This window comes from Melospiza georgiana, chromosome Z, assembly GCF_028018845.1.
Source record: "Melospiza georgiana isolate bMelGeo1 chromosome Z, bMelGeo1.pri, whole genome shotgun sequence".
Classification (NCBI taxonomy): domain Eukaryota; kingdom Metazoa; phylum Chordata; class Aves; order Passeriformes; family Passerellidae; genus Melospiza; species Melospiza georgiana.
Genome location: NC_080465.1, coordinates 63805060 through 63817319, shown reverse-complemented (window position 1 = coordinate 63817319; position 12260 = coordinate 63805060). Strand labels below are relative to the sequence as shown.

Genomic DNA, 12260 nt, shown 5'->3' with positions numbered 1-12260 from the left:
CAGCTAGTTTTTACCCTAGTGCACACATCCAAGACAGTTTTTCTGGAAGGATGCTTTGGGAGTCTTTGCAAAATGCTTTATTGAAGTCTAGATAGATTACATCCTTCATATAGTAAGAGGGTCACTTAGTCATAGAAAGTGATGAGTTTGGCCAACCACAACTCGCCTTTTCATCAATCCATGCCATCTGGGCTTGATCTCCTGGTTGTCCTGCATAACAGCACTCAGGAAAATGTTTTCCATAAATTGCCAGGAACTGAGGTTAGGCTGACAGGCCTGTAGTTCCCTAGATCATCCTTCTGATCTTTCTTGTAGACTAGTGTTACATGCGCTAATTTCTAGTCAGCTGAAACTTCTTCAGTTAACCAGGACTGCTGGCAGGTGATTGAATGTGTTTTGGTTCTGTCATCAGTTGTCTTATTCCTGTGGAGTGGATCCCACCAGAACACATAGACTTGTGCTCATCTATTGGCATAGCAGGACACTAACCATCTCCTCCTGGATTGTTGCAGTGTCACTCCCTTCCCCATCACCAACTTCCTGCTCAAGGAGCTGGCTATCATAAGGAAAACTGGTTTTGATACTAATGACTGAGACAAAGGCATTAAGTACCTCTGCCTTCCTCTCACTCCCTGTCAGTACACTACCCTTCACATTCAACAAGCAAAGGAGATACTCTTTGACCTTCCATTTACTTCAAGTCTTTATAGAAACATTTTATTGTCTTTAAAAGTAGAGGCCAATCAGATCCTAGTAAGGCTTTGGCTGTTCTCCCTACATGAACTTGTGGCATCCTGGTAGACCTCCCAAGTTATCTGTCCCTCCTTCCAGAAAAAATAGATTCTCTTTTTTTCCTGAGATCAGGCCTAATATTAACCAGGCTGGCTTTTTCCCTAATGACTTGTCTTCCTGTATATGGGGACAGCCTGTTCCTGAATATTTAACAATTTCATTTTTAAAGCATATCCATGCTTCCTGGACTCCTTTTCCATTTAGGACTGACTCCCAAGGGTCTCTATCAATCAGTCAACCAATTAGTTTACTCCTCTCTAAATTTCAGTCTCGCAAGTAATAATTAATGATAATTTTCACCTGGTGGTTCTTCAGGTAACTTTAAGCTGACCTGAGTAGGCAATGTCAAGAAGAAATGTCACAAGTTCTTGTCTCCCATAGAAAAGTTAGAGCAACAATACCCACAAACCATCTAAATCAGTAGAAGGAAAATACTAGAACAAGAAAACTCTTCTGAAGGTGAATATTTGTCTTAGAAATGACAAAATGTCTGGACTCTAGGCACACTCTATACTCAGCCGCACAGACCAGTGTGTCCCCAGCCCACAAGTCTATTGCTTAGGGCCTAGGAGAGTGGGGATGCTGTTGTAACATCTTTTCACTCCTCTGCATGTGTTTTTCCTCTCTTTTTTCACATCTCCAGACAAGTAAAGATCTGACCACGATGTGTCAAGGTGAGCTTAGAGTCTGACAGTATCAATACAGCTCAACTTGAAACTGCAGAGGGACACTGTATCAGAGCAGTATCCTCATCAAGTCACGGTTCTTCAGAGAATAATCATGGGCTGTTTGAAATGCATCTTTTTAGACACAGGGATGTAAATTAGAAGTTAGAGTTGATCTAAATTGCCAATGTAGTTCTATTAAGAATGCCATTTCTGCAATGAGCACTCAACCATTTTTTAACAGAAGGCATCCTCTGCAGAGTAACTAGTTCTACATCTGTGCTCTAAAATGATTGTTCATTCATGCATTTTTCCAAAGAATGAAGGAAAACATTTAACATTTTCCAAAGTAATCACTAGAGTTAATCATAAATGATCTTTCCCACCATATACAGTTTAAGCCATGAAAAATTTTTCCTTTGAAAACGCTTAAACAACATTTTTAATTGTAAAAAATGCCTTGTTCTCTTATAACCACGAATTTCATTGGAAATTAAATCTTTCTCCCAAAATTGTTTGTTTTGACAACACTTCTTTTAAAAAAACAATATTTAAAATTAAAAGTCCCAACTGATGTTAATATTAACCATTCAAAATAATATTAAAAAGTATTTTTTGGTCTTGTTTTGTCATGTACAGGAGTATTACTGCATAGCACTTTTCTTCCACTTTTGAAAATAAAGATGCTAATATGGAACAAACATGGACGTGGGGGTTGGCTTATATAATTACATAACATTTATCATAAGGCTGAGAAGAAACCTCCAATGAAACATGCCTCAATTGTGAAAGCTGGAAGATTTCCAGAAATAGGGCAATTTGCTCTTCTGCCTGTAAGGAGATAGTTTGGTTTTTTCACCACAAATCACACAATATTCTAAATCCTTCACAGAGAAAGAAGTAGATGACAGGAGGAAATGCTTACTACTAACAATGTTTCACCAAGAGTTTCAAGAGCCAGAAATGCTAACACAAGGTTATTCAAAAGTCACATAATTGATTTAAAAGTTTAAGGCACTTACAGTCAGCATGTGTTCATTTTTCTTACATACAAGAACAAAGACAATAATGTCAATCTATTTAGACTAATGATTCTGTTATGAATCTTAAATTACTTGCTACATAGATTCCTTAAAATATGCTGATACTGTTGTAACTGTAATCATAATAGAGTGCCCATTTATAAGATAAAAATTTTACTTCAAGTAGCATAAAAACTGCAGGTCTTGTCTTGCAACTCAGTTGAACTTAGGCTCCAAATAAATGATTATAAAAGCAGAAGGTCTAGAAAATACACTCTATAACTGTATTTTGGTATATATATCCTGGGATCAGAAAATAATTAAATGGTTTTGGCTGTAAGGAATCATAGATCACATATTTCCAGACCCTCTGCCATGAGCAGAAAACCTCTCACTAGACCAGGTTGAGCAGAGCTCCATCCAGCTTGTCCTTGGACATTTCCCGAATGGGGCATCCACAGCTTCTCTGGGCAGCTTCATCCAGTGTCCCTCCACCCTCACTAGAGAGAATATCTTCCCTAGAGAATATTTTCCCTATATATAGTCTGAAACTAAATTCTGTAAGTTTTTATTACCATTTTTCTTTAAGGTTTTATTACTTCTTGTCTAATTACCATATCTTCTTATAAAAAATCTGTTCCCATCTTTCTTAAAATCCCCCTTTAAGTATGGAAAGGCTGTTGTAAGCTGTCTCCAGGGCCTTCTCTTCTCCAGGCTGAACAACCCAACCCTCATAGCTGTGTCCATAGGAAAGATGTTCCAGTCTCCTGACTATTTCTGTGGCCCTCCTCTGGACCTGTTCAAGCAGGTTCATGCCTTTCCTGTACTGAGGACCCCACATTCCAGGTGGGGTCTCATTAGAGTGGTTTAGAGGAGCAGAATCCCTTCCCTCATCCTTCTGGCCACACTGCTTTGGGTTTGGTTTGCTGGGCTGCAAACCCATGTTGTAGGCTTTCCTTTGACTTTCCATCCACCAGCACACCCAAGTCCTCCAAAGGGCTGTCCAAGCAGACATTGACCACCAACTCCCTAGGTGTGACCTAGGGAGCTGGTCAGACAAATTCAGACAATTTCTTAGAACCTTACAGTCCACACATTTAATCCATATCTTTAAAATTCAGGGAGAGGGATTTTGTGGAGTACTCTGTCAAAGACCTTACAGAAGTGTAGTAGCTGAATGACATTCACAGCCCCTCCTTTGTCCACTGATGTAGTAACTTCATCACAGAAGGTTTGCTGGTTTGTTCAGGCAGTTCCTTCCCTGGTGAAGAGGTGTTTATTGTCTCAAATCACCTCCCCATCCTCCAAGAGCCTTAGCAGAGTTTCTAGGAGGATTTTTTCTGTGAATTATTGTATTAATAGAGTGTTTCCTCCAATATCAGTGCTCACAACCAGAAGTATAGAGGAAAAAATTACTTCTGTGCCAACTTTCCTTACCAGATATCCCAAGGCCCAGAAGCGTCTCTTGATCATCCTTGAGCTACATGTTGCAGCATCATCACTGCCCACATGGAAAAGCAATAATGGAAAATAGTCTCAGGGACATACCAAGTCATGAAGTTTCCTTGGAATTGCTATGAATTATGGGATAGAAGAATGACTGTAAAAATAGAAGCTTTCTTCATAGGAAGACTATAAACAAATGTTAAGTTTATGTACATGGGGATCCTTCAGTGTAGACTATCCAAAACCTAATCTGCTCATTTATATTTTGTGTAAGTTCTCTTACCTTCACAATTCTACTCTACATCTCCTAGATACTGTTTCCTTTTACCTAGTTTGATTCTTTTCACTACCTCTTTGCAAGTTTATCCTTTCCAAAATTACCTTACCTTCTAAAAGGATAAATCTATAGACTTCCACACCATATTTCACATCTGTGATTTCCCTTAATATTAAAAACCCTCTGCAGGACAGACCATCCTTTCTCTGCTAGATATGTTTTGTTGGTGTCTTGGTATTGCTGCAGCAAATTAGTTATCAAAAACAGGGGAGCATAGCATTTTTGTGAAAAGAATAAAATTCTCTCTATTTACTCAGTTCCTGTGCTTGGTGGAAATTTAAATGTAAAGAAATACTTCATTATTCCCTTCCAAGTAAATATAATGACAGGTATGCTAGGGCAAAATACAGTTTTCTATGTGGCATAAATAAAAATACATGAAAGTACAAGTTCTGCTTCCAAAGAGTTTGCTTTTCCATTAGGTAAATTTTTTTCCTTTCTTTAAAGTCAGATTAGGGATAAAAATCCTCTCCTTTCTCTCTAGCAATCTTGAGGTAATCCTGCAGTTTCATAATTTTTCTGAGAGATATTAATGAGCTATTAATCTCACCAATGGAAGAATTCATCAACATCAACCTAACTGAAAAAAAGGAAAAGATTTGCACTGGGTTGTAATGGAAATTCTGAAAACAAAAAGCTTAGCTTTCCATATTTGATTTCGGTTCTACTGGGACAAGAAAGCAGTGATCTGCAGCACCATTTACCTCCACTTACAGTGAGCATACCTCCTAGGGAAGAGAGATTAGATGTGGTCTGAAGTTAATTTTGTGAGTAGGTACAGAACTAAAGTGAAAATTCAGAAAAACAGTGCAGAACAAGACAAAAAACATTCCTTATGGAAATCAAACCTTACTTCAAGACAGACAATTTCTTTTTCATCTTCCATGGCTTGTTTCGTAGCGTGGCAATCAGTTTCTTTTTTTCTTCTACTTCTTCTTTCAGCTTGGCCAATTCCTCCTCTGTAATTGGCTCCTCCTCAGATTCAGAATCAGAGCTTCAAACAAAAGCAGGAAAAAAAAACATCACCAAAACTCAGGCAGGACAGATGTTTTCACAGAAAAACATACTTTTTGTTAATTTCTGTTAAATCTGAGCCTATAATAATGCTTTCACACTTGCACAAAAGGGAGGACACCCTTCCTTTAGACTTGTTATTAGTTTTAATATGAAAGGCACAGCCTGCATACAAAATGCAGAGCTGGGGGACAGTGAGCAGCACTCTTGAGGTAAAATCTGACAGTCACTTATTGTTTCTCATGGTCAAGTGAGGATGCTCTAACTACAGCCGTAAAAGCAAACTCCTTCACCTCAGTATGTCACAGTAGAAAGACAAATGACAGCCCATTCACTGACCAAGATGATAATATTTCACAGATGGGAAAAAATTCAAAGCCACATTTCAGCAAGCATTCAAGGAAAGGAGGTGCAATTGTAATGGCATCTCTAGGTATGTTGTGTCTGTGATCTGAACTCATTATCCATATATCAGTTTGTTGTATCTTTGCAAAGAATTGCTGATTAAAACAATATTCACATTTCTAAATTCTGCATAGATACCCTTTCTTTGAGCAATCTTGCATCTCATCTAATGGCATTTAGCAATTCATTAGCAACAAGTGTTTCCTCTTTTTATGCAAGTGAACAGAAAAATTATAAAAAGGAAATAATAGACTAAATTTCTGTCCTAAAAAGCTGACAGTGACAACTACCACTAAGTGATCTCTTGATGACAGCAGTTTGATGCATTTCTGTCTGTTCTTGTTGTGCTTTCTTTAGCTTCTTTTGTTGATTTGCTTGCCTGTTTCTTTGACTTATGAATGTTTAAAACTGTACTGAAGATTTTTTTGGGGGTTTCTTAATGGTTTTTTGGCTTGATTGGAAAAAATTAATTCTGACTTTATCAAGCAAGTAGTTTTCAGGCTCCTTTGCTCATACTTCACCTTTCTGAGAATTTGATATCCAAGATATGAGAACTGAATTATTCATTACCTAGTGTATAGGTTCTATCTCCTGAAAAATTTAAGAATTACAAAACTTTTCCTCTACCAAAACAGGTAACACAAGGTCTTTTTAGAGATGTAAATGGCATAAATGACTCAAGAGTTTACCAGCAAGAATACTTGAAGGATTCAAAATAAACAAATAAAATCAAAATATTTTTGAAACACAGAAAAATACAAGTTTGTTATTGGTCATCTGCCTATGGTCTTCATTAATTTTACTTAATTATAGGGAAAAATTAGGGGATGAGCTGAGAATGTTCAGACACACAGAAGTTAGCAAAGGAAAGAAAGAGGCTTCCACAGCTTGGGTCACCTTGCCCTTAAAGGTTAAAATCCTATTGATTATCATAGAGCCATAGAATCACAGAATGGTTCGGGTTGGAAGGAACCTCAAAAATTCTCTCTCTCTAACCCTCTCTGCCATATGCAAGTATGCCCACTAGATGAGGTTGCTCGGGACCCCATCCAGTCCAGCCTTGAACACTCCCCTGCTGTGGAGCACCCATGGCTTCTCTGAGCAACTTGATCCAGTGCTACACCACACTCTGAGTAAAGAATTTCTTCCTAACATCTAATATAAATATGTTCCCTTTCAGTTTAAAACCTTTGACCCCTGTTCTGTCACTGTTTGGCCATATTAAATTTCTTTCTCCCTCCTTTTCATTAGCTCCCCTAAGGCAGATCTCCCCAGAACCTTCTCTTCTCTAGTGTGAACAATTGCAATTCTCTCAGCCTGTCCTGTAGGAGAGGTACTCTAACCCTCTGAGCATCATTGTGGCTCGTACAGAATAGACTGTCACCTTAGAAAGTTGTACCCATCAGTCTTACCATGCTGGGCTTTACACAGCAAAAGACAGTATCACAGAAAGCTTGAAGCTACATGAAGAAAAACTGCTACTGAGAACCACAGCTATTTATTGGCATACCAGTATTGTGAAGAGCAAGTTAAGAATGGCAAGAAAACTGAAGTCAAATGGAAAAGGGTTAAAAAGTGATTTGTGCATAAAATTTTGAGAGAAAATGCAAAGAGAGTCATGTTTTCATGATGAACAGAGGGGTTGCAAGTCAGATTTGAGAGAGCTCAGAATCCATTGTCACAATCAGCCGTTCTCCATTTTACTAAGCGGAGTGATGTGCCTGACATTAAACGTGTCCTTTGATGGAAGATTGCTGGGTTATGCAAAGCTGGGATTTGCTGGTTTACAACGCTGCAGTGAGAGAGTGGGAAACATGAAGGCTTTGTGCTAATGTAGTGAGCTTACTGAGAAAAGCTTAACAGAACACAAGAGGTCAAGTCAGGATAACGTAGGCTTTGTGCCCTTTGCCAGCTACCGCTTTGTTTGTCTTTACAAACATGTCTTCCATTCTTCACTTTCCTTTGGAACCAGAAAAATAATAAAAAAATCCAAATTCCAGAGTTTCTTTAAGAAATCAGTATTTTCTAGTGTGTTTACATAATGCAGCCAAACTTGGTGGAGTAACAGCAGTGTTTTCCTTCAGCTCAAGTGGTGGAACACTATGTTATTCAAGTCAGGAAACCAAAATTTTGTCTTCAGCATTAAAAAGTCTTAGCCTTTCATGAAAGGTTTTTATTCACGTGTTTGAAGGTCAGAAAAGTTCATTGTGACCTGCAGGCTAACATAAAACATCAAGTGTCAATAAATATCTTGACATAAAGACCCCATCCTCCTTGGCTCCAATTCAATACACATCTAATATGCCAATTCAATACACATCTAAGTCAGTAGAGTTCTTGAAATCAAGTGCTTCTTCTAAGCTGAACACACAACAAATTTCTTCATTCTAGTTTGGTTTTATGGCCTTATTGTACATTTCTATTTTGGTTTTAGTTTCATCTCCTTTTTATGGATGTAATCTACTTTTCTCATGATTTCTGTGTATAGCATTAAAAATTAGGATGAAAATGTTTTCTTTGAGCTAGGATGTTACATGATAAGACTGGTAAGACTTTGAGAGTATATCATGAAAATTTAATAAATTTTACTAAATTTGAAATCTTTCTAGGTTTTTTTGTGTAAATTCTATTTATACAGATAATCCCTATAGCATTGCCTGTCAGTTAATACTATTCAGTTAGAAAAAAGACGTAGTGTCTTAATCTTCCATGTACCTCCAAGCTTTCGCAGAAGTTTTATACTCTCAAGCGAACTTAATAAAAGTCAATTTACTCACAGATAGAGCTATGCAGTAGGAAGAATATGATCCCATTCTGGTTTTTGTTTTTTTTTTTTATGTGACAGCACAAAGTTTCTAAAATCAGCCAGAGAAAATGAAACAAAGCAGTAAAGAACTAAACCATTTTTTAACCCATGAACATCTCCAACCCTCACAGTGAGATTAAAGGAACAAGTTATCATTGATATTTTGGTGTTGATGATTACAAACAGGGTAAAGCAGGCTCTCCTCACACCCTCAATAACAGGCAACAATCAGCCTCATCAACAACCATTAACATCTAAGAACAGAAGATTTAAAACTCACCGAGAAAGAACTCCTTTGATCATGGCATTACCCTGGGAAACTCACTACCACAAATTAACCAAGACTGGAATATTTAAGTTTTGAAAAAACAAAACAACTAAACCAGAAAACCAATGCAGAGTTCTTCTAGAAGTCCCTTATGTCCTTTATGTAGAATAAGCAGTGCATGAAGAGGTTTTCCTGATTTAAATGAAAAGTACAGAGGGGCAAAAGGGCAACTGCAGCAGATTCTGTTGACTTGTACTGTGATCACACCAAAATGGGGCATGTTGCTAGAGTTTAGCAAAAGCCACCATGACAGCGGAAAATACCATATTATCTCTCTGCCAAATAGTTCCACTTTTCATTTAGGGAAAATTTTCTCGTGTTTTCTTTCTCAATTCCTGATTTCACTGTTTTCCTGCTATTTCATGCTCAAACAATTTGGCAATTAAAAAACTGCATCAGCAAGGTCTATGCTTAAGCAGTATAGAGAATTTGTAAATTAAAAAACTGCATCAGCAAGGTCTATGCTTAATCAGTATAGAGAATTTGTTGTGATAGGTCCTCCCGGACTTGCTAGAGTGGCTGTATTTCTTCTATACTGCCAATCTTACTTTCCATTCTGAAGTCTTACAAACCTTTTATCTCAATCACAGCCAAACTGATCACCAGCCTGCTATCCTTCGTTCTTACATTATTTTGTTTTTTTCTTTTGAAAATATTTTAAAATATTCTTATTATTCTTCAATCTTTTCAGAAGCTCCTGTAAGTCTAAAAATACAATACTCTTGAGTTATCTTTGAGAGTGTCCTCAGTATTTCCTCAAATGTTGTTAGGCTTAATACTTTAAGATCAAGGCAGCAATTTCAAGTTATTTAGCCCAAAATTACCTATTTTAATATTCAAAACTTTGGAAGACAATGAAAAACATTGTGCCATTGTTCAGTTTTCTATTTTCAGTGGCCTTTTTAAATTAACACTGAGTAAATGTTTACAATGAGGACAAAAATAAGCAAAGGAACAAAGGTTTACACAGTCAGAGCTGCTGCTCTGTGAGTACAGAAAACTGCACGCAGGAGTATAATTGCCATCACAGTGAAGAGCCAGCAGAAGGAAAAATTTTAGGGCTTCTCATTCTCATTGGGAAGGGAAATTAAGTAGAAAGGTATGGAAATGAGATCATGGACAAATTAATACAACAGCATATCTTACTGTATATTTTCCTTTTAGTCCTGCTGAGCTCTCCAGTGATGCCTCTGGGAAAAGAAACAGCTGTAACAAGTGACGACTGAGGAATGGGAGTTTCTCTCCCCCTCCATTGAGATATCTCCATTTGCTCCCTTATACATGGCTCCTGGGTTGCTTCCTTTCAAAAGCACAAGAAGGGACAAGGAACAAGGGAATGCTAGGATGGCAGAGAAATAGAAATGTTTTTCTGAAGGGCTCCCTGTCACTGGAGTCTTATAAAGACCCCAAGTTGCATTAGATACTTTGGAAAATTGAAAAGTGACATTTCAGAGGAAGTGAGTGGGAGACAGATTGGAAAATCCCATTTTAGTTTTTGGTTCCAGGTTCTTGAAATTTGGGCACTGATCTCAAAGAGCTGGCTTGAAACTGGCTGGGAAACAAGACTATGATCTTCTGAGAAGCATCAAGATTTTAGTTCTAAACTAGAAATAAAACTTGGCTTTCTGGGAAGGTAATCAGCTTGGAGTTTGTGGCATTTTAGTTTTGCAAAAAGAAAAAAGTGGGGCAGATCTCACCACTTTCTACCACCTCTACCACTTTCTCTTCTCCTCTGTCATTTTCGCTCCCTTTCTCTAGAAAGCAGCTCATATACTTGGAATATAACTAGATATTACTTTCCAGAAAGTTTCCATTTCACTCAGCTGTCATTTCTTCATTGCAGGACAAAGTATATCTGTCCAGCTCCATTTTGACTGTCACAAGTGAGGGAGTCATATTGACTCTTGGTATTTCTCAGCTATAAGAGAAAACAGGTTTTATGTAGGACAACTATAGTTTTATTATAAGGAAAAAAAATTAATTACCCTGATCCTGACTTCTTTTTGTCTTTTTTCTTCTTGTTGGCCTTCTCTTTTTTCCCTTTTTTATCAGATTTTTTGTCCCCTTTCTTCTCATTTTTACCTTTCCCACTTTTACCCCCTTTCTCATCTTCATCTTCGTCATCATCTTCCTTGGATTTCTGATTTGCTTGATTCTTCTTGGCTTTTGCAGGTTCCATATCAGAATCACTGGCCTCATTTCCAGCTGCTCGTCCTCGTCTACGGCTTCTGTGCCGGCGAGGCCCAGCTCTCCTCATCCCACCTTCATCATCATCATCATCTTCATCACCATGCCTGTCTCTCCCTCTGGCATGTGCTCTTCTGGGTCTTGGTGTTGCTCTCTTCTTCCCTTTATCTGTGATTGATTAAAAAATATAAAAGCACATGGGAGGAGGGTGTATGTTAGAAGGAGACCTTTCCTCCTCCTTCATTCTTAGTAATAATCAGAAAACATCTGTGTCCAGCCTCAAAGTAATCCAGGTCACTGACCTGTTCCTTTGGCATTTTCTTCATTCTCAACTGCACTGCCTTCTTGATTGTCATCACTGCCATCTGTCAAGTGAAAAAAAGAAGGCCAGTGGATATGAAGGGTAGATCAATCATTAGAAATTCAGGGGTTTCAAGAAATTCTTGGCAACTACTGTTTTGTACCTCTTTACAATATTTTATGAACCCAGCCTTTCGGAAATATGGCAAACAATTTTCAAGTGGTAAGATGAAGACAGAAAAACCAGTTACACTTCCCTTCAGCTCTCAAATAAATACACCTCAAAGGGACACTGGGAAGAACTCTTGCTGAAATTAAAGAACTTGCTGAAATTAAAAAAATATTAAAGAATAATTTTCTGATTTGACTGGAGGGCATGAAACTCCAGACTTGCAGCATAGCTGAAGAGTGCCATTCCTGAAGAAGGAGGAGGTTCCAGCAATCAAATCTCTAAGCACAGGGAGAAAACTTGGTCAGCTCACTTCTACGTTCTACCACATACAAGTTCTATTCTACCACTCTACCACACAAGGTGTTTTAACATTGAAGGCTTTAGAGGGATAGTCTATTTTTAGAAAATTGTATTGTTTCTCCTTAGAAACATCTTGCTTAATTTTTCATTCTCAATCATTCTCCATAAGCTCTAAGCTCAAGGAGAGACAATATCGATGCTACCTATCAATAAGCAGAAAATTATCCACTTCATTTTCCTGGTACACTTTGAAGCTGTGATCATGGATTTATAGAGAATAAACTTAATAATAAAAATACTCTCATATATATTATATCCATCACAATATCTAAATAATGTGTTCTTTGAATACATTGGAATGAATATATAACTTAACTTGTAAGTAATCTGAAACTGCTTCTGAAACTGCTACTGATATTCCCTAGGAAAGATTCTTCAGAAGAAACATCTGAGAAGTCAAGTTCTAAGTCCTTCTGAGGTATTTTT

General features: G+C 37.6%; 1 protein-coding gene across 1 annotated transcript in view; it reads right to left on the bottom strand.

The window, feature by feature from the left end:
* The window catches only part of TMC1 (transmembrane channel like 1), a 120159-nt gene that overhangs the window by 37322 nt on the left and 70577 nt on the right, over positions 1 to 12260 (bottom strand). The window contains exons 4-6 of the mRNA XM_058043936.1: positions 11305 to 11367; positions 10801 to 11170; positions 5116 to 5256 (exon numbers count right to left, since the gene is read on the bottom strand). Coding sequence (XP_057899919.1) covers positions 5116 to 5256; positions 10801 to 11170; positions 11305 to 11367 — 574 coding nt within the window. The remainder of the gene's footprint in view (positions 1 to 5115; positions 5257 to 10800; positions 11171 to 11304; positions 11368 to 12260) is intronic.